Here is a 22,926-nt window from a genome sequence, read left to right on the forward strand (position 1 = left end):
AAACTCGAATCCAATAACTAACAGATGTTCAACTCCGGATGCTAGTTCTCTCGACGTTCGACAAGTGCCAGGTGCCTCAAAGAACGTGTGAAGCAAGACGTCTTCAGGACTTGTCAAGCGTTCTATCGAACAATTCCGGGTAAGTGTGGAGACATAAGTCAACTACTTACCAAGGGTATAATCCTGCTTGTTTGTGCATTTGCTTGCTAGTAAACAAGAGTAGGTAAAAGCCTAAAAATGAATAAACTCGAAAGTTAAGGCTTCGGCCACTCTTGCTTGAAAACTTAGCTCGGGTTCGCCCGTTAGGTTCAAACGCTAACTTGAACCAGCCTTGTTTGCTTTGTGTGTGGTTAGACTTCTCTTCTAGCTCTAGGAAGTAGGTTAGAATCGAGAGGACGGAAGAGCGATAGACTCTCAAATTCAATCGAGAGTAGAGAGTTCGGAAGTCACATTTCGAGCTTTCAACCTAAAACACTAAACGAGCTTCAAAGGGAAACAATAATTTCTTTCGGGGTTTATCCCGTCACGCTCTTCCGTATATAAGTTTAACGTGTACGCTGCTAGCTGCAGTGTACCCAAACTTTAAACTCGTGTCGGTGGTACTCACAAGTCCCTGACTTGTGCTTGGCGGGCCATGTCGGTCCGTGCGCCGAGTACTCGAAGCAATGGGTGAAGGTCGCGCATCGCGAGCTCATTGCTTGCTGGAAGACTCACCGGAAGCTGCCTTGAGCACACCGGGGCGTAGTGGGTGATGGTCGCGGTTCGCGAGCTCACTATGCCAGAGACCAGTGGCGCTGACGTCATGATGAAGGAAGTACCACTAGTGGATCCCAGACATGTGTTAAAACTTAGATCAGTTGACGACTGCTGCTCGAAGTTGAAAACTGGTCTCTAGTCGGACCGGAGGTTATAGCAGTGAGGAGTGTATAACCTTGCGGGACGGCTAGTATTCTAGGATGCGCGCTCATTAGTCACTTTTAGGTGATAGCTGCATCCTGCATTCTTGTTTGCTTGTTCGCACGTCACATGCTTTGCATTAGCTGCTTTTCTTTCATAGGCTAGACTCCCGCTTGCTGAGTCATTCGACTCATAGTTTTATGTCCCTTGGTAATGTAGATAAGGGCAAGGCGGCAATGTAGACGATCGAGAAGGAAACTGAGACGGGACGCGTATCTCTTGACCTACGGGCTATGGGTTCTGGCTCGGGAAGTAGACCTCTATATATATAATGTTTTGAATAATATCGACTCTTCCTTAAACCTTATCCCGTGTATATATGTAAAGTCGGGGGCTTCTATGTACATATATATGTATGTATAAGGGTCGATATACGACTTCTAGTTCTAAAAGAAAAACGAAAAATTTCCCGAGATTTCCGATAACCACTTTTGTTGTAAACGTTTCCGCACTTTTAATAATATCGTATTTCGTATATTGTATGTTTTGTAAATTATGTATTTACTTTAAATGTTTTGTTTACATTATATTATTCATATATGATATGCTCCCGCTACGTGATGTTGGTTCCGTCGAGTCGCGGCTTGCGGGCGAGGTGACGACGCTCGCGGGTCGTGACATCTTGGGTTGGCGACAAGGTTGTTGTTTTGTGGCGTTAATCTTTGGAGTTTCTTGGGTCCTCGTTCGTGAACATGAGAACTTCATATGAGAGTCTCATCTGAGAGCTTGTTTGAGAGACATTTTATGAGTCTTGATTCGGAGCTTGATGCATGAGTTTGTGGACTTGATTTTGAGTCGTTGTGATGACTCAAAAGAGGTCTCCTAGATGTGGTCTTCGATAGTCGCATAGACTTGAGATATGTCTTTTTAGACGCGGTCTCCAGTCGTTGTGCGTACTCGAGGATTGTCTCGTAGACTTGGGATGTGACTTGTTGACGTGGTCTTGATCCATTGTAAATTATCTTGTTGATGTGGTCTCGAGATGTGATTCGTCTACGTGGTCTCGAGTTGTTTCATATAACTTCTTTAGAATTTGACTCGGGGTTCGACTTTAAGTTCTCTGTTCGTGGGTTTGAGCCTTGTACATTGGATTTACGTGTCGTATTTTTTTTACTCTCGATGTGTCATTTTTTCCTTGTGAAAAAGACGACACAACATTAACCTTCTGATTTCTTATGCTATTTGTCGTACGAGAAATTCTCTAATTTTTATTCTCGACGCATGGATCCCATATGGTGCCCTTGAAATTTATTTTGAGTCATTGAAGGCCTACCATTTTATTACATACATACATATATATATATACATACATATATATATATATATACATACATACATATATATATATATATATATATATATATATATATATATATACGGAATTGATTTTTGTCCCGATTCACGATTAGTGACGATCCACTCACGTATTGACACGTGGCAACGAACTGCCACGTGTCAACACGTGAGTGGATCATCACTAATCGTGAATCGGGACAAATAGCATTGCTCATATATATATTTTCACGCATGTGGATGCTTGTGTATATATTATATGTGTGTGTGTTAAGTATACATATATATATATATGTATATATATTTATATATATATATTTTTTTTCTTTTGATATAACCCATTATGTGTTTATTTATGTACGTACATATTATATATTTTTATTTTGACATACATTAGTGCACAATGCATGTATGCGCTCTATTCATTTTCTTATCTTTTTTTTTATTTTTTATTATCTGTTTTTTTTAAACCTTTCATTTATGTCGACTTTTCTAAGGGCAAAAGTTTACCCTTCCACAATGTCGCTTCTTTCCATTTTGAAACTGACAGGAGCTCAAACCCTAGAACATCTGCCTCCACCATTCTTGCATGTATTTAGAAGCTCTTCCGCCAAAGAAACCCATTCGATTTCTGGTGAGAAAAGGTCTTAGGTTCTTCCTCTTCTTTTACAGTTTTAATTTGTTTCTTTTTTCTCTCTCTTCATCAATGGTGCTCAACCACCCCATTGATGATGGGTCCGAGATTCCAGACTCCCGTGCCCTTTTATGTAATTAATCTGAACAATATGGAAGCTTTTAACCTTGGAGAAGAATTTAGTGCCCATTTGCTTGACAAACAAAATGCTCGAGACAAACCTCACAGCAACTCGTAAACAAATTCTCCAGCAAGAACTACTTCAATCTGACGATTGAATTCAACATGGATCTTGCATTCAACTCATTTTGGCTACAAAACAAGTGTTGCATTCAACTCATTTTGGCCATTAAATAAGCCTTTCCGCCAATCCAATTTGGTCACTAAATAATGTTTGCCTTTAATTCATTTTAGCCACCAAATAAGGTTTTCCTTCAGCTCATTTTGGCCAGCAAATGAGCCTCGCCGTCAACCCAGTTTAGCCGCAAAATAAGTCTTGTCTTCAATCCATTTTTGGCACAAAACAAGCCTTGCCGTCAACCTGCCCAAGGTTCCTTACCCCCAACATGTCCAAAGCTCATTGCGGCCAACCCCTTCTCTCCTTTTTACCGCCAACTAAACCCACCACGAGTGGTTTTGCCGCCAACCCCACTTGCCATAAGGCAAAAATCGCCTTCAACCTCTCTTGCATTTAACTCATGACCAAGACAAATCTCAAGCCCTTATAAATACCTATCCCTCCTGATTCAAAGGTAAGTTCTCTCAACTTGTCAAAACTCTACACAATTGACACCACGACTTTCTCTCTCTAGAAAATATAGAGACAAACACAAATCGTTCACCAAGAACACAATACAAGCGTCGGAGTGCACGCCTAGAGAAAACCCTCCGCGTCCCTCTAGATTTACGTTTTGTTTTCTTAGGTGAAGGTGCGAGGATTCGAAGGCTCGATGAGGAACACGAAGGAAATGAAGATCCAAGATTAACTTGGAGATCCGAAGACTCGACGATGAACGCAAAGAACATGATGATATGAAGACTCAGATAGAAGACCAACGGGTTGAAGGCAAGGTCTCGGAAGAGGTTTAACGGGTTGAAGGCAAGGTCTCGGAAAAGGTTTCACGAATTGAAGGCAAGGCTTTGGAGATAAGTTCAAAGGGTTGAAGACTTGAGGAAACCAAGGTTCACCCTACCGTTACTGTTACTGTATCGGGACTTCAATTTTGGGGGTAAACCGCTTACCGGAGGGGAAACCGAGAGGTATTCAGACAATAAAGGAAATCGGTACCAGCAGAAAATCGCTTACCGTAGAGGAAACCGATAAAAAATGTAGGAAACCGAGGGGTATTCAGATAAATATTTTACAAAAATAAATATACTTTTCATATTTCAAACTTCATAGTTCATACAACGAATACATGATATCAATTCATCATCACAAATCATCATATTCATCATCAAATCATCATATTCAACTCAAAAACATCGTTAAACATCATAATCATTATATTCATCTCAAGAACATCAACTCAAGAACATCATAATCATCATATTTATCATCAAATCATCATCTACAACATAAAAAACTCAGATTCGGATTAAAAATCAACATTTTAATTCGGATTAAACCTACAAATACATAGAACACCATACAAAACAACCAATAAACTCATATTCATTGCTCAAACACGTGAAATCATGGATTAAAGTAAAATATGATAAAAAAAAAATTGAAAAAATCTCAGAATTTGAGAAACCACAGAAACTTACCTACTGAAAACCAAGGAAAGTTGACAAAAAAGTATGCGATGAACAAAAACCCCCCGGAAAGCACCGGAAAGTAACAGAAAGCACCGGAAAGCACCGGTAAATTGGAACGAAAATGGTAAATGTCGAACTGGTATAGGTCCTCTCCGGTAAGGCGATTTCAGGTCGGTTTCCCCGAAAAGTCAATCCTTGGAGGAGACTTAGGCTCAAGAACTCGACGAACATGAAGAACAAGAAGAACGAGAAAGATCTGAAGCTCAAAGACTCGAAGACCCAAATACTATAAGATCCAAAGACCGAAAACTCGAAGACTCGACGATCCAAAGACTCGAAGATCCGAAGAACACAAAGAATGCGAAGACCTGAAGACTTGAAGATCCAAAGATCCGAAAGCTCGAAGACCCAAATATTCAAGGACTCGGAGACTCAAAAAATCCAAAGAACACGACGAGAACGACAAGCATGACGAACGCAAGAAGCACAAAAGAGATCAATAACGAGATGAAAACAAAGAGAAGAGAAGAATTTCATCACACTTAATTTATGTGTGGTCATAGAGTTCGACCTTGGATCGAACCACAAACGGTTCTGAATGGTAATCCAAAAATGCGATGAACAAAAATCATCATAAAAAAAAAAAATTTGTCCAAATATTAATTAGATAACGAGTAATTTGAAATTTTAAAGAGTTAATTGGTATATTTATAGAATTTTTATCTAAAACTAATATTTTATGTCCATTTTCCCTCTTTAGAAAACAGTCCAGAGTGCTCTTTCTCTCAATGGAAGCGGCAGCGAAAGGCACTGTGACGAATTTGGCGGCGGAGTATCCACCGGAGGAGGCGAAAAAGGCGGCGGAGAGAATCCAAGACTCCATCTCCTCGGCGCACGCCGAGATTGATCGTCTCCGCGGTTTCGTCTCCGACAATGCAAACCTGATCAGCCTGGTCCAGAGGCTACCGGAGAGCCTCCACCATGACGTCATGGTTCCGCTCGGGAAAGCGGCGTTTTTCCCCGGCCGACTGGTCCATACCAACGAGTTCCTTGTTCTTCTCGGAGAAGGCTACTACGCCGATGCGACGGCGAAGCAAACTCTCGAGATCCTCCGGCGGCGAGGAAAGTCATTGGAGTCGCAGCTCAGCTCCGTCAACGCTGTCGTTCAGGACCTCCGAGCCGAGGCCTCGTTCTTCAGCAAAACGGCTTCCGAACTAGCGGTGAGTTTAGGTTTGAGTTTGAGAATCGTTTTGACCAGAAATGTACCTTGTAGATTGATTGGTCTTAAATTTTCGGTTTCAGGAGGATGGGATATTTGAGATTAGAGAGGATTATGTCGAAGAAAGTGATTCGAAACGAGGTTAATGCTGAAATACTCGGAAGAAAGACATTCCTTTGTTATTAACTGTGGTGTGATATTTCAGGGCCGGTTGAGCAAGTTTCTTCTGAAGAAAAGGAAAAAAAAGCTGTGGTTGATGAAGAAGAGTATGCTCGGATCATGGCCAGGTTTGACGAACTTGAGATTGAAGAACTCAAAGAAGAGAGTGAGAAAGTCCAAGCTAATGAAGTAGAGAGTACACAGGTGAATCCAGAGTTTTCAACATTTTTCCTTTCGGAAATCACATTCGCAGTTTGATGAATGCTTATACCTCTTTCATGATTTCGATAGATACCTGAGTATGGGTCAAAGGAAGAAGAGCTTCTCACTGGAAAAATAAAAGATCAACGGCATCATCATGATCAAGATTTTGACGAAGAGTTAAATGTACGAAAAAAAACAACTTGTTCCTTTCCTTTGCGTGATCTGTTGTGTATACTTAAAATCAGTTCGAATTTACTCTTAGTCTTAACAGAGTTTATATATATATTTTTTTTCTGACATATCTTAACAGAGTTTATATTTGCTCTTCTAATTTTCAGTGCACAGGCTTGACAACAGAACCTATTCCCAAAGGTTAGTTGCTTACTCAGATTATGTTGATGTGTATGCTTGGAATTTGGTTTTCCCTGTTTTTTTATTTTATGTCGAACTCTGTGTATTTCCCTACTTAATTGTAAGACTTAAAACAAGTAAAGCTTAGGCAAGTTTACCTTCAGGCTTCCTCTGTCGGGTCTAAACATATAATGCATTACCCATGGAATTTTGCCGAAGGCTGTTTTCAAGTTTGAGATATGCGATGGAAAACATTAACTATCAATCTAAAAGTGTTTTATGTGCTTTATAGTTTTCGTGTATCGTTCTCAGGTGGACTGCATTCACATGGAAATACATATTCTGGTAACACGAAAAAGTTTGTTGAGAAATCCACGGTGGCTACTGTGTTGGATGACAAGGTTCAAGAATTTACTTCTTCGCCAAGTCAGGTTATTAAGACATTTCAAACTTTGCAGACTTTATTTATTGATTTATTTCAGGTACACGTATCCACAAACTCACTCATAGGAAATAAAGTGAACACTGAAGCTTATACTCGTCTGTTTAATGCTTTTGATGGTTGATACTGAGAAATCTAAGCATATATTTGACCTAATTCATTTTTTTTTTGGCTACAGACTAATATCCCAACTCCAGAGCCAAGCTTTGAAAGTCAAAAAGTATGTTCGGATTTAACTCTATTCTCTTTTGAAGCCTGTGAGGTTTTGTGGATATACTCATTTGACATATGTTCCTTAAACACAGGCTTTTACCGGTTCCATTGTCGAGCGTGCCGACAATTTAAAATCGAGTTCACAGAAACACACTCCGTCGCAGGTAACCTTAGGTGTAAGTAAGGCCGTTAAGAATTCAGCGATCGTAATATCGGCTATTTTTTACAAGATGAACTATGGATTTCCCTATGTGCAGATTTCTGGTTCACAAACTTCGAAGCCGGCATCGAGATTCAAGATGATGAGAAAATAGTAAACCTGTGTCATTATGGGTTTAAGATTCAACAAAGTTAAACGGCAGTTTTCACTGTGGGGATGAGAAAATACCCATCGCTCCGCCGGGAGAAAAGATGAAACGATAGTGAGAGGACTTTTGTGTAGGGATCAGTACCTTATATTTGACCCAGATGTGACTTTATAAAATTAGATTTAGTGCAATGCCATATCACGATTGCTCAGCTCAAAGACCAGTTACTATATATGAAAGCTTATGGAAATAATCGGATGATTTTATTTCTTATGAGAAAGCCCCTTAAATAGAGGTTACATGGTACGGTTACAAGGAGATATACAAATCTCGATATTAACTCCCAAATATATGCAAAATCAGGAAACTAAGGAAACTAATTATCTACAGGATAATATCAAATCTTTGACCAAGTAAATGCTATAATAAAATCCTAATCTAACCGATTCCTTCACTCCCCCTCAAGTTGGCAAGTATATATCATACATGCCTAACTTGGAAATCATCTTTTCAAACATTGGTCGAAACAGTCCTTTTGTGAGAACATCCGCAGTTTGCTCGGTTGTTCCTACAAATGGGATACAAATGACGCCTGCGTCTAGTTTTTCCTTTATAAAATGCCGATCCACTTCAATATGCTTCGTCCGATCATGTTGAACCGGATTGTGAGCAATACTTATTGCAGCTTTGTTGTCACAGAATAACTTCATTGGCAATTCAATCTTTAGCTTCAATTCTTCAAGGACTCTTCTTATCCACAGCAACTCACACACTCCATTAGCCATTGATCGGTATTCGGCCTCAGCACTACTCCTTGCCACCACACTTTGCTTTTTGCTTCTCCATGTTACTAAGTTGCCCCAGACATACGTACAATACCCGGAAGTAGATCTTCGATCCACATCCGACCCTGCATAGTCGACATCGGTGAAGGCTTCAATTCCCCTGTCTTCTCCTTTTTTGAATAGGAGACCTTTTCCGGGGCAGCTCTTTAGGTAGCGTAGTATTCTGTTGGCCGCTTCAAGATGTTCCTCAAATGGACAGTGCATGAACTGACTTATCATACTTACCGCGAAGGCGATATCTGGCCTCGTGTGTGATAAGTAGATTAGCCTGCCTACCAGACGTTGATATTGCTGTGTGTTGACCGGAACCCCTTCCTTGATATTTCCCAGCTTCAAGTTCGGATCTATTGGTGTATCTGCAGGCTTGCATGCACTCATTCCAGTATCTTGAAGTAGGTCGAGGATGTACTTGCGCTGCGAAACTGAGATTCCCTTCTTTGACCGAGCAACTTCCATTCCCAGAAAGTATCGCATCTCTCCCAAGTCTTTTACTTCAAATTATGTAGCAAGTTTCCTTTTCAAAGCCTCTATCTCGATCAAATCATTCCCTGTGAGAATTATATCGTCCACATAAACAATCAGAATTGACACTTTACCGTCATTTGAGTGTTTTATGAAGAGGGTATGATCCGATTGAGATTGCTTGTATTCTTGTCGTTTCACGAATTGAGTAAATCTGTCAAACCAGGCCCTCGGAGATTGCTTCAGCCCGTATAAGGCTTTCTCCAATTTGCATACTTTGGATCCGAACTCATCTTCAAATCCCAGAGGTGGACTCATATAGACTTCTTCTTCTAGCTTCCCATTGAGGAAAGCGTTTTTTACATCTAGCTGTCTAAGAGACCAGTCCATATTAGCGGCAATGGAGAACAAGATTCTTACTGTATTCAGCTTTGCAACTGGGGCAAATGTCTCCATGTAGTCAATGCCGTAGGTTTGAGTATACCCTTTTGCAACCAGTCTCGCTTTGTACCTTTCTAAACTCCCATCGGCATTGAACTTGGGTGTAAATACCCATCGGCAGCCAACAACCGGTTTCCCACGAGGCAACTCTTCAAGCCTCCATGTTTGATTCTTCTCAAGTGCATTCATCTCCTCCATAACAGCCACCTTCCATTTGGGTTCAGATAGGGCTTCCTGTATACTTTTAGGAATGACAAGAGAAGACACATTTGTGGTGAAGGTATTGAAGGACACAGATAGACGAGTGTTAGAGACATAGGAAGACATAGGATATAGAGGAGTCATAGTACAAGACCTTTTTTCTTTTCTTAGAGCTATAGGGAGATCACTTTCTAGGATTTCTTTACCTTTTTCATTAACCACTTCCGGCTCGGATTCATGATCTACTGTAGGAGCGATGACAACCTCTATTTCTTGATTCCGGTTCCTCTTCGTATAAAATTTGTCAAAAGGACTTAAAATCTTCCGCTTTTTTATTTCACCAGATTCACTTTCTTCATTTATAATGTGAGGTGGTTCACTTTGACTTTCATGATCATTGATTTGATCAGTAAGTTCCATATTATAATTAGGATTAATTTCACCATCTTCATTATTTTTTTAAAAATCACCCATTTCATCCGTTTTTAGAAAATCTAACTCTAGACACTTTAAATTTGTATCTTCATTATGATTCTCCCCCTGAAGATAACTATCATAAAAAGCTTCATTTAAAAAAAAACAACATCCATGGTGATAAACATTTTTTTAGTTGTTGGATCAAAACATTTATATCCTTTTTGAGTAGGTGGAACTCCTAGAAAAACACATTTTTTACCTTTTGGATCGAGTTTACTTGCTGTCCGATTAGGATTTTTAATAAAAACAGTGCATCCAAAAATTTTCAATGGCATGGAGTTAATGGTTCGAGAGTTAGGAAAATATTTTTGAAAAACATCTATTGGAGTTTTAAAATCCAATATTTTAGAGGGCATGCGGTTAATAAGATATGTAGCATGAAGTAAAGCATCTCCCCAAAGACATCTCGTAACTTCAAGGAGATGTCTATTTTTTCTTTTCGCAATACCATTTTGAGCTGGAGTATCAATACATGAACTTTGGTGAATGACACCTTTTTCAACAAAAAAGTTTTGTAAACTTTTTGAAAAATACTCTCGACCATTATCACTCCTCAACATTTTAATTTGTGCATTGTATTGAGTTTGAACCATGTTGAAAAAAAATTTAAAAATGGTTTCAACCTCACTTTTTTCTTTTAGCAAGTAAACCCAACTTATTCTGGTATGTTCATCAATTATAGTCATAAACCACCTCTTCTCATTTGATGTAGATACTCTAGATGGTCCCCAGATATCACTATGAATTAGTGTAAATGTAGACGTAGGAGTATAAATCCGACTAGGATAATTACTTTTATGATGTTTAGCTACAGCACAAATTTCGCAATGAAAAGAAGAAAGGTCTTTATTTATAAAAAGATTGGGATACAACTTTTTTAAATAAGAAAAACTAGGATGTCCTAGTCTAAAGTGTTGTAAGTACACTTCTTTATTATCCGGGAAAGAAAAAATTTGAAGACAAGAAGCCTTTTGACCTATTTTATTCGTGGTTTGTAGCATCTTTAGGATCTGATCTATCTGAGCCTTAGTGAATGGTGGCTGCTCGGAGTTGGCTGATTGCTCTTGAGAAGTATCGGCCATATTAGCTTGAAGAGCTCTCTCTCTCTTCGTCTTGTATCCCGCTGGCTTGCCATGAATCTTCCAGCAGGTCTCTTTTGTATGCCAAGGCTTCTTGCAGTGTTCACACCACGGTTTCTTCTTCTCCTCATTTCCGTGTGTAAACAAAGCAGATGTCTCCGGAATCTGATCGCCAGTTCCTTCAGTGTCACGCATGATCTTTCTTCGATTTTCTTCGATTCGGATTTCAGAGAAGACTTCTCGGATAGAGGGCAGCGGTCTTCTACCAAGACTGGATTGCAACAGTTTCGTCCTCCTTGCCTGGATTGCCACAGTTTCGTCTTTAATTCGAAGACTTGTGACGCATTCTCTCGGTCAGAGTACGTCTCTCTGATTGAGTCCCAGATCTCTTTGACCGTCTTCAGGAACATGTGTGGCTTGGCAATTGAGGCTTCCATTGAGTTGAGAAGCCATGCCATGACCAGTGAGTTCTCCGACCTCCAGGTGGTGAATCCATCGTCTCCTTCCTTCGGCTGCTTGGTTTCACCTGTCAAGAGGCCGAGCTTTCCTCTCCCATCAATCGCAAGCTTGACGGACTGAGCCCACTCTAGATAATTATGCCCGGTAAGTCTATGCCCGATTATGAGCATAGACGAATGGACGGCTGATGAATGGGATGTTTCCATATTGCTGATTTGGGTAATAGAGGGAGAGGTATTTTTGTTTTAGGGTTGGCCGATTTTTCCATAAGGAGTACGCTCTGATACCATGAAAGCTTATGGAAATAATCGGATGATTTTATTTCTTATGAGAAAGCCCCTTAAATAGAGGTTACATGGTACGGTTACAAGGAGATATACAAATCTCGATATTAACTCCTAAATATATGCAAAATCAGGAAACTAAGGAAACTAATTATCTACAGGATAATATCAAATCTTTGACCAAGTAAATGCTATAATAAAATCCTAATCTAACCGATTCCTTCAATATATATTCTCACTTGGTACGTGATTAGCTCGAATTAGTATTAGTAAATTCTTGGGTGAGTAGCATTGTCATTTACAATCACAAAGTTAATTTACAAGTCAAATCTTGTTTTTACAGAGCGACTTTTCTTTCCTCTTTTTGTAGTCTCTGAGCACCTTCTCTCTCTCGAAAGTAGTTGCAGATAATAACCATTTGCTAAACTCAAGCTCATCCATACCCACAAACCGGGCAAGAAGGCTGTATTGAATTCTTTTCCGGGTCATACAAGAAGAGACATTTTCTTTCTCTTCCGACTTCTTTGGGCCGACAGGCACAGAAGGGTGTCTCGGAATATCAATCTGAGGCCCTTGGGCTCCAGCTCCAAAGTTGACTATGTCTTCGTTGCGATGTGCGTACATAATACCTAAACACGATTCGAGATTCAGTTATGCTTTCATTACCATCTGTAAATGAATGCTACGATGATAAAAACTGTGATGGTGAATGAAAGGCATGAAATTAGAAAAAGGATAATGACTGCTAACCAAGATCTTCAAGTGCCGGGTTACTTGAATTTTTCCTGGTATCACGAACTGTTCCAATCTCTGATTGTGATAACGATGACTTCATTAAAGGGACAAAAGTGTTTCCAAGATCCATTAATTCTGGCCCTTGACTAGGCTGATTATCATGGTCTTCAGAAACAGAAGTGTTTCCAAGTTCCATGGATTCTGGTTCCTTACTGGGAGGATGTTCATTCTCTTGACCTTGTTTTTTATGTAATTCGATAATTTCACTGGTAAAGAGCTTATCAGAGAGATCACGGAACAAATTACAAATCCCGAATAGCTCCCCTTGAAATTCTTTGCAATCCTGTAAATGAACAAGCATAGTGATGAGAATATCACCACTTTCCATTGGTGAATACTCACTAAAAAAATGGGTTATACCTGGACACCTTCGAAATACCGCTTCTCCATTTTTCCAGAAACAGCAATATTTGCGAGTTGCTGTTTGTACACCTGTCGCGAGTAAACAAGTTCTTCGAGCGAACCAGCAGCAAGAAGACGGAAAACGATGACGTGGCGCTTCTGTCCGAAGCGAAAAGACCTGTCCTGGGCCTGCAAGTCTTGAGCTGGGTTCCAATTCGGGTCAAATATCACCACCCGATTCGCACTCACAAGATTCAATCCAAGCCCACCAGCCCGAGTTGATATGAGGAAAATCTGAACCGAATAAATGAAGTTTCAAGAAAAAAGCACATCACCTTCATCAATTGACAAAAAAAAAAAAAAACAATAACCTGTTTGCTTGGACTTGAGTTGAAGTCGTCAACCAGAGATTGGCGCGAGTTAGATGGCGTAGAACCATCCAGTCGCGAAAAGGAATAGCCTTTGCGTATCATGAACTTTTCGAGAATGTCAAGCATCCTGAGTCAAGTGAGTCATTCATGAAACACCAGAAAATTGAAAAAGTGTTATCGAGTGATCTGATAATTACCTGACAGAGTAACTGAAGAGAAGGACTTTATCGCCCCGCAACATCCAAGATGATAACAACTTGTCCAATGCTCGCATTTTACCACAATGTTTGACATCACTGAGTCCCATGAAACTCTCGACCTGCGCATTCCCTCCTACCAAATCAACATCAGAGCCAAAAACAGCAGAAGCGAACTTCGCATCTCTCTTTTGCTTTTCCGGTTCATCTCTAGGGTTAGGCTTTATCAGCTCTATATGGTTACTTATCTGCAAGGAGTCATATCCAATCAGTTAACAGGAAATAATAGTAACAGCCGTTTCACTTAGGGTCTATTTGAAATCCGGAAAATGGGAAGGAAAACCATAATTCTATGTAGAAATTTGGATAGATTTCAATTTCCACCCAATTTTCCATGGAAATAGAACCCCACATGTAATAATAAATTTCCCCTCTCATTTTTCTTTCCCTCAAATTTCCTCAAGCTGAAATAAACAAGGAAAATACGAGGGATTCTATTTTCCTTTCCATCATATTTGTCGGATTGCAAAGAGACCATTAAGAATATAGGACAAAGATGAAAAAACCATACTTGTTGGAGCTTGACAAGGCAAGGAAGAACAATACAAAAGGGGCACGAATCGCAACCATCGGGGCTACCCTTATGAAGGTAGGGCCAGATTAAGCCATCTGGCACAGTCCTATGGCAACACTCGACTTGGGCGAGAGGGCTTCCACAACTACACCGACGGTCCTTATTCACGAGGCACTGTACGTCCGGAGACTCCAACATTCTCCTATAAACCCGTCTCTGCAAATCGCTCATCGCGCAAAACACGACATTGTCTTCCTTCCCCATCATGAGATGCCCGATCGTCTCCTCTTTCGTCCTTCTCAACATGTATTTGTCGAGCACGGCCACGAGGTGCCGTTTCCGCTCATCGGCCACCCTGACAAACCTCTCGGGGGCGGTTGACCTTTGACCGTGCTTGAGGGGTTCATCGTAAAACTCCCGAAAGTGTTCTCGGGTTCCCAATGATCCCGGCGCAGCCCAGTCAAAGAGGTTGAACAACTCCATGATTTTGTTCTGCATCACCGTTCCCGTGAGACCGAAGCGTTTCAAGGTTTTGATCCTGAGGCAGGCTTGGTAAAGCTTGGACTTGTCGTTCTTAAGCCGGTGAGCTTCGTCGACAATCATGATCTCCCACTCCACTTCCAACACAGTGCTTCCGTGTATTCTATACGTGTCGAAGCTCGTGATGAGCACTTCAACTCCGCGCGCTTCTAATTTCTCGTGAATCGAATCCCGATTCGTTCCGTGGTAAACGGAAACGCTGAAAGTGGACCACTTAGAGAACTCGCTCTCCCAATTGTGGATGACCGAAGTGGGACAAATTATCAATACCGGGCCTTTCTTCGACACCCTAGAATCTGAGTTATCTCCGTCTTTCCCATATACAGCGGCCAAGAATGCGATCGCCTGAATGGTTTTACCCAAACCCCTGTTCCAGCAACAATGAAAGTCAAAAACTTAAACTTTTACTTCATTTTCAAATCAAGCAACCGATAAAGAATACAAGAGGTTTGAAAGAGCGAATACATGTCATCTCCAAGAATGCCTCCATGGTTGTTCTTGTAGAGACGATAAAGAAATTTCACTCCTTCTCTCTGGTGTTCAAGCAATCTACAATTTATGGACGCAGGGACCTGAAACCGCGATAAGGTTTTGATCAATTATGTCGCTCTGAAATCCGACTTTTCGATCGATAAAGATTACCTGGATGACAGGGGTTTCATTCTCCGACGACAAGAGCAAAGGCTCGTACGGTCCAGTGTTTTCGAACTGAAATTCGGCGACTTCAGGCGTCGCAGCCACTTGGGTTTGTACCGAAGCGTCTTCTTCATCGTGATCTTCAGAGACCTTTCTGGAATTGGATTTGACTTCCAGGGACCGATGTGGGGTCGTGTCTTCGAGGCGAAGAAGCTGCTGAGAAAGGGTTGTTTTTGGGGGTATTCTTGGAACTCCCTGGGTTTGGGATCGGAATTGGGATTGAGAGAGAGTAATGGATGAGGAAGAGGAAGAGGAAGAGCATGCCTTCAGAGACTCTTTCAGCGCTCGCAGAGACATCACGGATCGCTGAAACTGTATTTGCCGCTTCCTACTAAATATAAAAGAGAATAATTTATTATTATTATTATTATTATTTTTCAAACAACCAAGAAAACAACATCGGAAACAACCAAGAAAACGACATCGGAAATTCAACGACATCGGAAACAACCAAGAAAACGACATCGTTTAGTCATTTTTTTAGGGGAAAAATGATTTTAAAGTTTAATAGCCCTCTTTCGGAAAGTAAAAGGATCTTATGTTCCTCATATGCTTACATATACTTTAATATTCAATTATGGTATTGGTTTGATCAAAACTTAGAAGGTAACATAAAAATCTAGCTGCTTGAAAAAATAGGCCAAATTTGTTCAAAATTCGAGTTCAGTTCAAAACTTCTTGCCAATATACTTTTAAATAGTAACTATATGAGAATATCATACGAATATATCCCCTAACCTAGATTTTTCTATTAAAAAAAAAAGACAAGAAAAATATTAGCACTAGAAACCTGAAAACTCAATTAAATTGTAGATGTGATGTTTAATTGGGAGATAAATGTGCGCGCGGCGCGAGAGAGACAAATTCAGAATTACACGTTAAAAATAGAAAAATGACCTCAAATATCCACTTTTCAACTTAAATCATATACTAATTCCACAATATACCGATTCTCTTAAGGGACTATTCTAAAATATGACTAAATGGGAGGATATTTTGCTATTATCCATTAGTAAGCTTTGATTCATTTTTTATGACTAATTGTCATCAAGTATGATTTTTTTTTCATGACATATTTGTCAATGCAGTTTTTCATAACATATGCTGTCATAGAAGTGGAAAAAATATTGCTCAAAATAATGGAAAAAACCTCCCATTTTAGTTATATTTTTCAAACAATCCCTTCTTTTAATTGTGTTTTTACTTATTTATTCATGTTGAGTTGATTTTTTTTGTTTGTTTAATCTATACCTAAAGCTCGTTGTCTTCCCTATTTTCTCTCAATCCCCCATGTTTGTATCTCTTTGTCGCCGATCAATGTGTTTCAGATTTCGGTCGAGTTCATAAATAGTTTTTAGGTCGTGAAACAATTATGGACGAAGTTATGAGAATATCGAACAAAATCGATACTAGTATAGTGTAATGAAGAACTAGATTGATTAAAAGGTCAGCTCAGCATAGTGCAGAAATAGGTCGGGGAGTCTAAGTACAACGAGCTCAAGGACCAAACAAAAACAGAAACACACTAACGCCATAAGCTAAAGACCGAAAGTCACATACAAGATCAGAGAAGCTGGCATTCATATAAATTAAGACTAGTACTCAAGTGAGATTCAAACATCTTCGCGTATCTTCAAAAAGTAACCGCCTCGACCAAGCTAGGATTCTTACCTCGAATCCCTCACCTGAATGTGGTCGACCTTTACGAGTGTATTACAGTCAAAATTTTGGGTTTGATTTAACCCACGGTCGAGGAAACCAATCACTAACTTTACTCTCGCGCTACATACACTCAACCAAAATTTTAACCTATATCACCAACAATCGTCACATAATTTTTCATTTGTATTTTCGTGTTCCACTCAATATAATCGGTTTTCGCTAAGACAGCTATAGTAATTAATTTTTATCATAAAGAAAGATACTTTTGAAACCCGGAATTTTTATATTATAAAAAACCCACGATTTATCTTACAATACAACTATTAAGCTGTAATATTAAATTGTTCTTTTTTGAACATTTTCGGAAAAAAAAATATATTTTATATAATGAATAGTTTTAGTATAATGCATTGAAGTTGTTCGTACTTATCAATCTTTGTAATACTTGAAATATATTTAGTTTTCCGTTTTCCAATATTCAGTAACTTATGAAATAAAATAAAATTATATAAACTCAAACACAGAAGAGGAGCTCCATTAATATCAATACCAAGAAAAAACAACGCCTATAAAAGAACATAACTATTAATTAGCTTGCAAACAAATGCCGGAACCAAGCCAAGGCAGCGATAATCATCTCTTACATATCTATTACATCAATCATATTAGCTTGAAATTAAACCCTCGGAAAGCTGATTATAAACACCAAAAGAGTAGCAAACCCTAGACCAGCCCCGCTGCCCCGGGCCAGCGCTGACGTGGCAGCTGAGCGGTGGTTATTCCCCGGCGCCATAGAAGGAGCGTCATCAAGCGCCGAAGGATCGACCTGCTGCTCCGGCGGCGGAGAATCCGCCGGAGGCAGAGAAGTCGCCGTCGGAGGCTGGTGCTTGTTGCGGACGGCCATGACGACGAGGTGAAGCTTGAGCCCCTTTCTGCAGAGATCGGCGGCTCCGGCGATGAAGTAGAACGCTCCGGAGCGGTCGAGTCGGAAGAGAGTGTCTCCTGCGGCGAGGGAGACTATGGGGTTTGTGGTGTTGCATGAATAGTAATCTTCTTTCTTCACCACCAACACTGACTCTGACCCTGCTTCCTTGTGCTTGAAAACTATATATATATACATACATATATCATATATGCATATGCGAATGTATAATTAGGGCATGCAAAATAGAAGCGATACTCAAGTTTTCTAAGCATTATAATAGATCGTATTTATTTTTAACTATTATACAGCTGAAGCATCCGAAAACTAATACCATATATGTGGCACCGAATTTTTTTTATATATATGCAGCTTTGAAAGTGAAACTGTCTATAAAGAATTGAATTTTATTCAAGGCAAGTCGATTGTTTTTTTTTTTTTTTTTTTTCAACTTTGAAACTGTCTATGAAGCATTGAATTATTTTTAAGGCAAATCAGAATATGAATGTTTTTTATGCACCATTAAAAAAAAAAAAAAAAAAAAACCTAAGCAGCGAAATCGTTAGATTTCAAATGTTTCGGTTATGACGGTTTGAAAATAGTTATGACCTACTATGATGGTTAGAATAAGCTCAAACTTCATGAGAGAGAAAGAGAGACGTACAGAGAGTGTCGTTGACCTGGAAGCGGTTTCTTTGGGCCCAGTGGTCGAAATTCTCAGAAGGGTTCAGAGCCCAACCGTCCTTACCACCAACGAAGAACTTGTAAGCCATTGACAAGCTCACAAACTCCATTAATATTAATATCACGAAAACCACAACAAATCCTGAACAAATTCTACTCTTACTACACCCCATGCTTCTAATCCTCTCTTCTTATATATATAATGTGTATATAGAGATCGAGAGGTAAAGGTTGAGATCGATATAGATATGGGATTTGAGGATGAGGGTGTTGTGTGTGTATGGACAGATTATTTATAGAGAAAGTGATGAGCTAGATCGGTTACAATATACTTATATGTGACCGTTGTAAAACATGCAAATGCAATATTTGAGAGTGCATTAATAATAATATTAATAGGTCGGTCTCGGCCTCAGTCTAAGATGATAACAAAACCGTTTCATTATAAGGCTCGCTTTACAACTAAGAGCGGTCTACACGTAGCACCATGCATTGGACTCAACGGTCTCTAATGAAACGCTTTTTACCTTTACTCTGTAATAATTTTTACAGCCTCTCTATTAACATTAATTCATATTTAAAACCTGAAAACGCTAATCTCGTTTTTGCTTTGTAAGTGCGTTTAATCTTAACGAAGAACAGATCTTGTTCCACTTGTAGTTATCTCAATTACATATCTGCAACATATCAAGAACTGCAATTCATATTATATTTTATGCGTGCGATAATATATTTTGGCTTGTAATTTTATGATAGGGAGGTTTTAAATATATATATGATAGGTAGTGAGGTTTTTTTTTTTTTTTTTTTTTTTTTTTTTTTTTTTTTTTAAAAAAAAGAAAACTATGATAGGGAGGCAAAAGTTTACTAGCTTCGCTACGCAGATCAAAATAATAACAACATATATTTGGTGGCGAATTTTTGTTTCACTGCTCAAAACTCTCACGATGCAAACAAACATGTCCCCAATTAGTAATAAAAGGTGTCTAAGCACAAATATTAAATTTCCACTAGGAACTCGTTTGAATTATTTTCGATATAAACCAACTACAAAACTTTTTTGAGTTATGAAAATGTAAGTGGGATTTATTTTTGATATTTTTAGAGTGAAAATGAATTAAAATGCAAAAGAGAATAAAAGTGATTAACAATGATTTTAAAAACAATAAAAAAGCGAAGGGAAGCGACTTCATTGGATCAACGATTTAATCGGTTAAGTTGAGGACTCTAAGGATGACTAGATTGGGAAAGACTTAGCCTAAATCGCTCTTATCCACTAATCTCTCTCAAGTATGAATGGACCTGACTATTTGACGAACTTACACCTATACCTGGGTTCTATCAAAGCAAATAACTACAATTAGTCCAATATTTCAAACAACTACACGGATCCCTTAGTTTTTCTATAGATCTAGGTAGACAAATGAAGGAAAGAGCAGAAATTACTCGTTTATTACCTCTCGGTCTTTAAACTAGCCAATGAATTTTCACTAATTAGCTAGCTAAACTGATTAGTGATAAACAACAACCCTATTCCCTTGAATTCAATATTCTAACCCAAAATTAAGCATAAACCTAGCATGAAATCAACCACAATCAAATCAAGTCATCGATTACATTGCACCCCTTCTATGTGTTTTAGCTACTCATGCTTATAATCAAGCACTACTACAAATTAACATATTGGGTGCGGAAGGGTATTAGGTGCGACATGTCGCACCTAATAGTCGCACCTAAGCTCATATTAGGTGCGACAAATGTCGCACTTAATACTTTTAGGTGCGACAAATGTCGCACCTAATACCTTTAGGTGCGACAAATGTCGCACCCAATGAGTTTTAAAATTAAATTTGTCAGCGAATCCCGCCGAATTATTTTTTGGATCTGGGATTTCATATTGGGTGCGACAATATGATTATTAGGGTTTTAAACCCGACTTTTCTCATTTTTTCACACATTCACTCACTCTCTCTCTCTCACCGTCTCACAAGGTCTCTCTCTCTCTCAGCTAGCCCCCGCCGCCGTCCTTCCCCGCTCCGTCGCTGCCGGCCCATCCTGGTACGTCCCCATCTATCTCTCTATATCTCGCCGGCCGTCTCTCACCGTCTCACTCTGTCTCTCTCTCTCAGCCAGTCCCCGCCGCCGTCCCTCTCCGCTCCGCCGCTGCCGGCCCTCCCTGGTACGTCTCCCTCTATTTCTCTCTCTCCCAGCCTGCCCCGCCGCCGCCTGGACCAGCCCCGCCCCGCCGCCTGGACCAGCCCCCCACCCGCCCGCCCCACCGCCGCCTGGACCAGCCCCCGCCCCGCCGCCTGGATCGATCAGCATCCCCCCCCCCTCTACTTCCGATTTTGTAATTTTTTTTTAATTTAAAAAACATATTAGGTGCGACATTGTCGCACCTCATATGTCGCACCTAGAGGTATGACTATTATGTGCGACATGTCGCACCTAATGCCTTTTGCTACGGGTTATCCGGTGCGACGCCGTCGCACCTAATGTCGCACCTAATAAACTTTTAGGTGCGACATTTGAAGTATTCGGTGCGACATTCGTCGCACCGGATAACGTTTTTTGTCCTAGTGAAGTAAAGCAATATGAAAATGAGCACAAGTATAATCACAAATGAGAAACGTAGACAATCAATTATCAATACTCCACAATTAAATCAATATCCAACTCCAACAATCTCACAATAATCTTAATCAACAAAGGTTATCTGAAAAGACTAACAAGATTCAAGTAAGGAATGTGAATGATTAACAACTACAGTTCAAGCAAGAACAAGTAAAAAAAAAAAGAGGGTCATAGAATGATAAAATTATGAATAGACAATAGACAAGTACATAAATAGGTTTGAGAGAGTTTTCACAAGCTCTTCTCCATCTTCTTATTATTTTCTCAAGTTCCTACAATGGTTTCTTCTTCAATATCCAAGCTGTAACTTAGCTCTAGACTTTCTCTCCAAAATATGTCTCCTATTCCCCTTAGACCTAATAAACAATATATGGTGTTTCAATGTGTATTTTAGGAGTATTTTGGGACCCTCAGATGTGATCCAAGGGTCAAGATTAGCTCAAAACACAAATTTTAAAGCTGTTCTGCGCCATTAATGCGTCGAGTGGCGTATCGTGTTCCCTCCACATGATCATCGTGTATCGTTTTGTCCGAAGTGGATTCTAGGAGATGCGTTGCGTTGGATATTCAATGCGTTATGTTGTTGACGCAACGTGTTGACTTCAGGGTCGGCTTTTTCAGCTCTCTTCAAATTTCTAACGAATGACCTTAAATAGCTCCATAATGCTCCAATTTCACTCGTATACACTCTAAATACTCCTCTTGGCCTCAAACACCTGAAATCATAATAAAAACTACAAAATAATCATAAAACACCTAATAGGAAGTCTCAATTCACTCTTAAAAAGCATTGATAAGTGTGAATGAATCGCACTTATCAATAGCCACGACAAATTATTAATAGGACCTACAAAGTTGGCGATTTATATATGATGTCATGCAAACACAAATTGAGCGAGCTATAAACCTCTAGATCAAAGGTACGTAATCTAAGAAAAGAGTACAGACAAAGCGTCGCAAGCAAGAAGAGCTTCAAAAGCTCAAAAAAAAAAAATGAGCTCGTGGAACTTGTGCAAAAAAAACTCTATAATAGAAATATATAACTTAGAAGGGTAAAACTAATGTAAAAAAAGAGTATCTTTAATCATTTGTAAATATACAAATAGTTGAATCAACCTAAGTTACTAATGTACATAGATGCATATACAAATAGAATTCACTAAATCAAATATAGTGTCCTCAAATTCCAATAATCTTCAATTCTGGTCCTCAAATATGTAAAGTTGATATATATATATATATATATATATATATATATATATATATATATATATATATATATATATATAAATTTGAGGTTAAAATATACATGTAGAATATAACATGGCATTTTAAACCGGAAGAAACTTGTGCGTAGAAACATTGTGGTAGCATAGCTTAAAAGAAAAGGAAACATTACCTTAGTTATTAATTTAGCTTTTAGGCAATTTATTTTTATTTTTTTGCTCATATGCCTAGTAAATAACCCTGTAGTTAAATTAAGAGGTATGTGTGATACTTAGCATAAGCTAGCTGGTAATTCCACACCACTTCTATTATAGAGGTTGTGGATTTAATCTCCACTAACAACAAATGTGCCTTAAAAAAAATTAAGAGGTATGTCAAAGAAAAAAATAATTCCGAGCATTCTTGAACACTTTGAAATAAATTCCATATAGCAGAGATCGTTTTGATGATTTTTAGTGATCATTGAGTGATTTTTTCTACCCACATGAGATTA

The 22,926-nt window shown here is 39.2% G+C and overlaps 3 protein-coding genes across 3 annotated transcripts; 1 reads left to right on the plus strand and 2 right to left on the minus strand.

Annotated features, from left to right (window-relative positions):
* The first annotated feature begins 5,390 nt into the window (after nucleotides 1-5,390).
* LOC149407457 (Prefoldin chaperone subunit family protein) lies at nucleotides 5,391-7,752 on the plus strand. The gene is made up of 9 exons (XM_089626503.1): nucleotides 5,391-5,865; nucleotides 5,948-6,005; nucleotides 6,070-6,227; nucleotides 6,315-6,410; nucleotides 6,566-6,599; nucleotides 6,891-7,009; nucleotides 7,199-7,240; nucleotides 7,326-7,397; nucleotides 7,491-7,752. Exons 1-9 carry the CDS (start codon nucleotides 5,434-5,436, stop codon nucleotides 7,545-7,547), a joined length of 1,068 nt encoding a protein of 355 aa, XP_089482629.1. The 5' UTR covers nucleotides 5,391-5,433; the 3' UTR covers nucleotides 7,548-7,752.
* Nucleotides 7,753-12,039: 4,287 nt separating this feature from the next.
* SWI2 (switch 2) lies at nucleotides 12,040-15,621 on the minus strand. Its single transcript, XM_089613998.1, has 8 exons — nucleotides 15,251-15,621; nucleotides 15,074-15,180; nucleotides 14,066-14,975; nucleotides 13,495-13,742; nucleotides 13,298-13,424; nucleotides 12,945-13,220; nucleotides 12,540-12,867; nucleotides 12,040-12,418 (listed from the first exon to the last, which is right to left on the minus strand). The coding sequence occupies exons 1-8, from the start codon at nucleotides 15,599-15,601 to the stop codon at nucleotides 12,114-12,116; spliced, it is 2,652 nt and encodes an 883-aa protein (XP_089470124.1). The 5' UTR covers nucleotides 15,602-15,621; the 3' UTR covers nucleotides 12,040-12,113.
* A 1,885-nt stretch (nucleotides 15,622-17,506) lies between these two features.
* On the minus strand, nucleotides 17,507-18,834 carry ENODL3 (early nodulin-like protein 3). The gene is made up of 2 exons (XM_089627692.1): nucleotides 18,553-18,834; nucleotides 17,507-18,070 (listed from the first exon to the last, which is right to left on the minus strand). Exons 1-2 carry the CDS (start codon nucleotides 18,743-18,745, stop codon nucleotides 17,643-17,645), a joined length of 621 nt encoding a protein of 206 aa, XP_089483818.1. The 5' UTR covers nucleotides 18,746-18,834; the 3' UTR covers nucleotides 17,507-17,642.
* Nucleotides 18,835-22,926: the final 4,092 nt, after the last annotated feature.

Source organism: Urtica dioica, chromosome 1 (genome assembly GCF_054948205.1).
Source record: "Urtica dioica subsp. dioica isolate 48M chromosome 1, U.dioica_male_clone48M_v1_H2, whole genome shotgun sequence".
NCBI classification, from domain to species: domain Eukaryota; kingdom Viridiplantae; phylum Streptophyta; class Magnoliopsida; order Rosales; family Urticaceae; genus Urtica; species Urtica dioica.

Coding starts and splice junctions, on each gene's coding strand:
- LOC149407457 (XM_089626503.1), top strand. CDS start 5,434: ATGGAAGCGGCAGCGAAAGGCACTGTGACGAATTTGGCGGCGGAGTAT. Junction 6,228..6,314: donor ATGAAGTAGAGAGTACACAG/GTGAATCCAGAG, acceptor TGATTTCGATAG/ATACCTGAGTATGGGTCAAA. Junction 6,600..6,890: donor AACAGAACCTATTCCCAAAG/GTTAGTTGCTTA, acceptor TATCGTTCTCAG/GTGGACTGCATTCACATGGA.
- SWI2 (XM_089613998.1), bottom strand. CDS start 15,601: ATGTCTCTGCGAGCGCTGAAAGAGTCTCTGAAGGCATGCTCTTCCTCT. Junction 13,221..13,297: donor ACTCAAGTCCAAGCAAACAG/GTTATTGTTTTT, acceptor TATTCGGTTCAG/ATTTTCCTCATATCAACTCG. Junction 12,419..12,539: donor CCCGGCACTTGAAGATCTTG/GTTAGCAGTCAT, acceptor AATCGTGTTTAG/GTATTATGTACGCACATCGC.
- ENODL3 (XM_089627692.1), bottom strand. CDS start 18,745: ATGGGGTGTAGTAAGAGTAGAATTTGTTCAGGATTTGTTGTGGTTTTC. Junction 18,071..18,552: donor CCAGGTCAACGACACTCTCT/GTACGTCTCTCT, acceptor ATATATATATAG/TTTTCAAGCACAAGGAAGCA.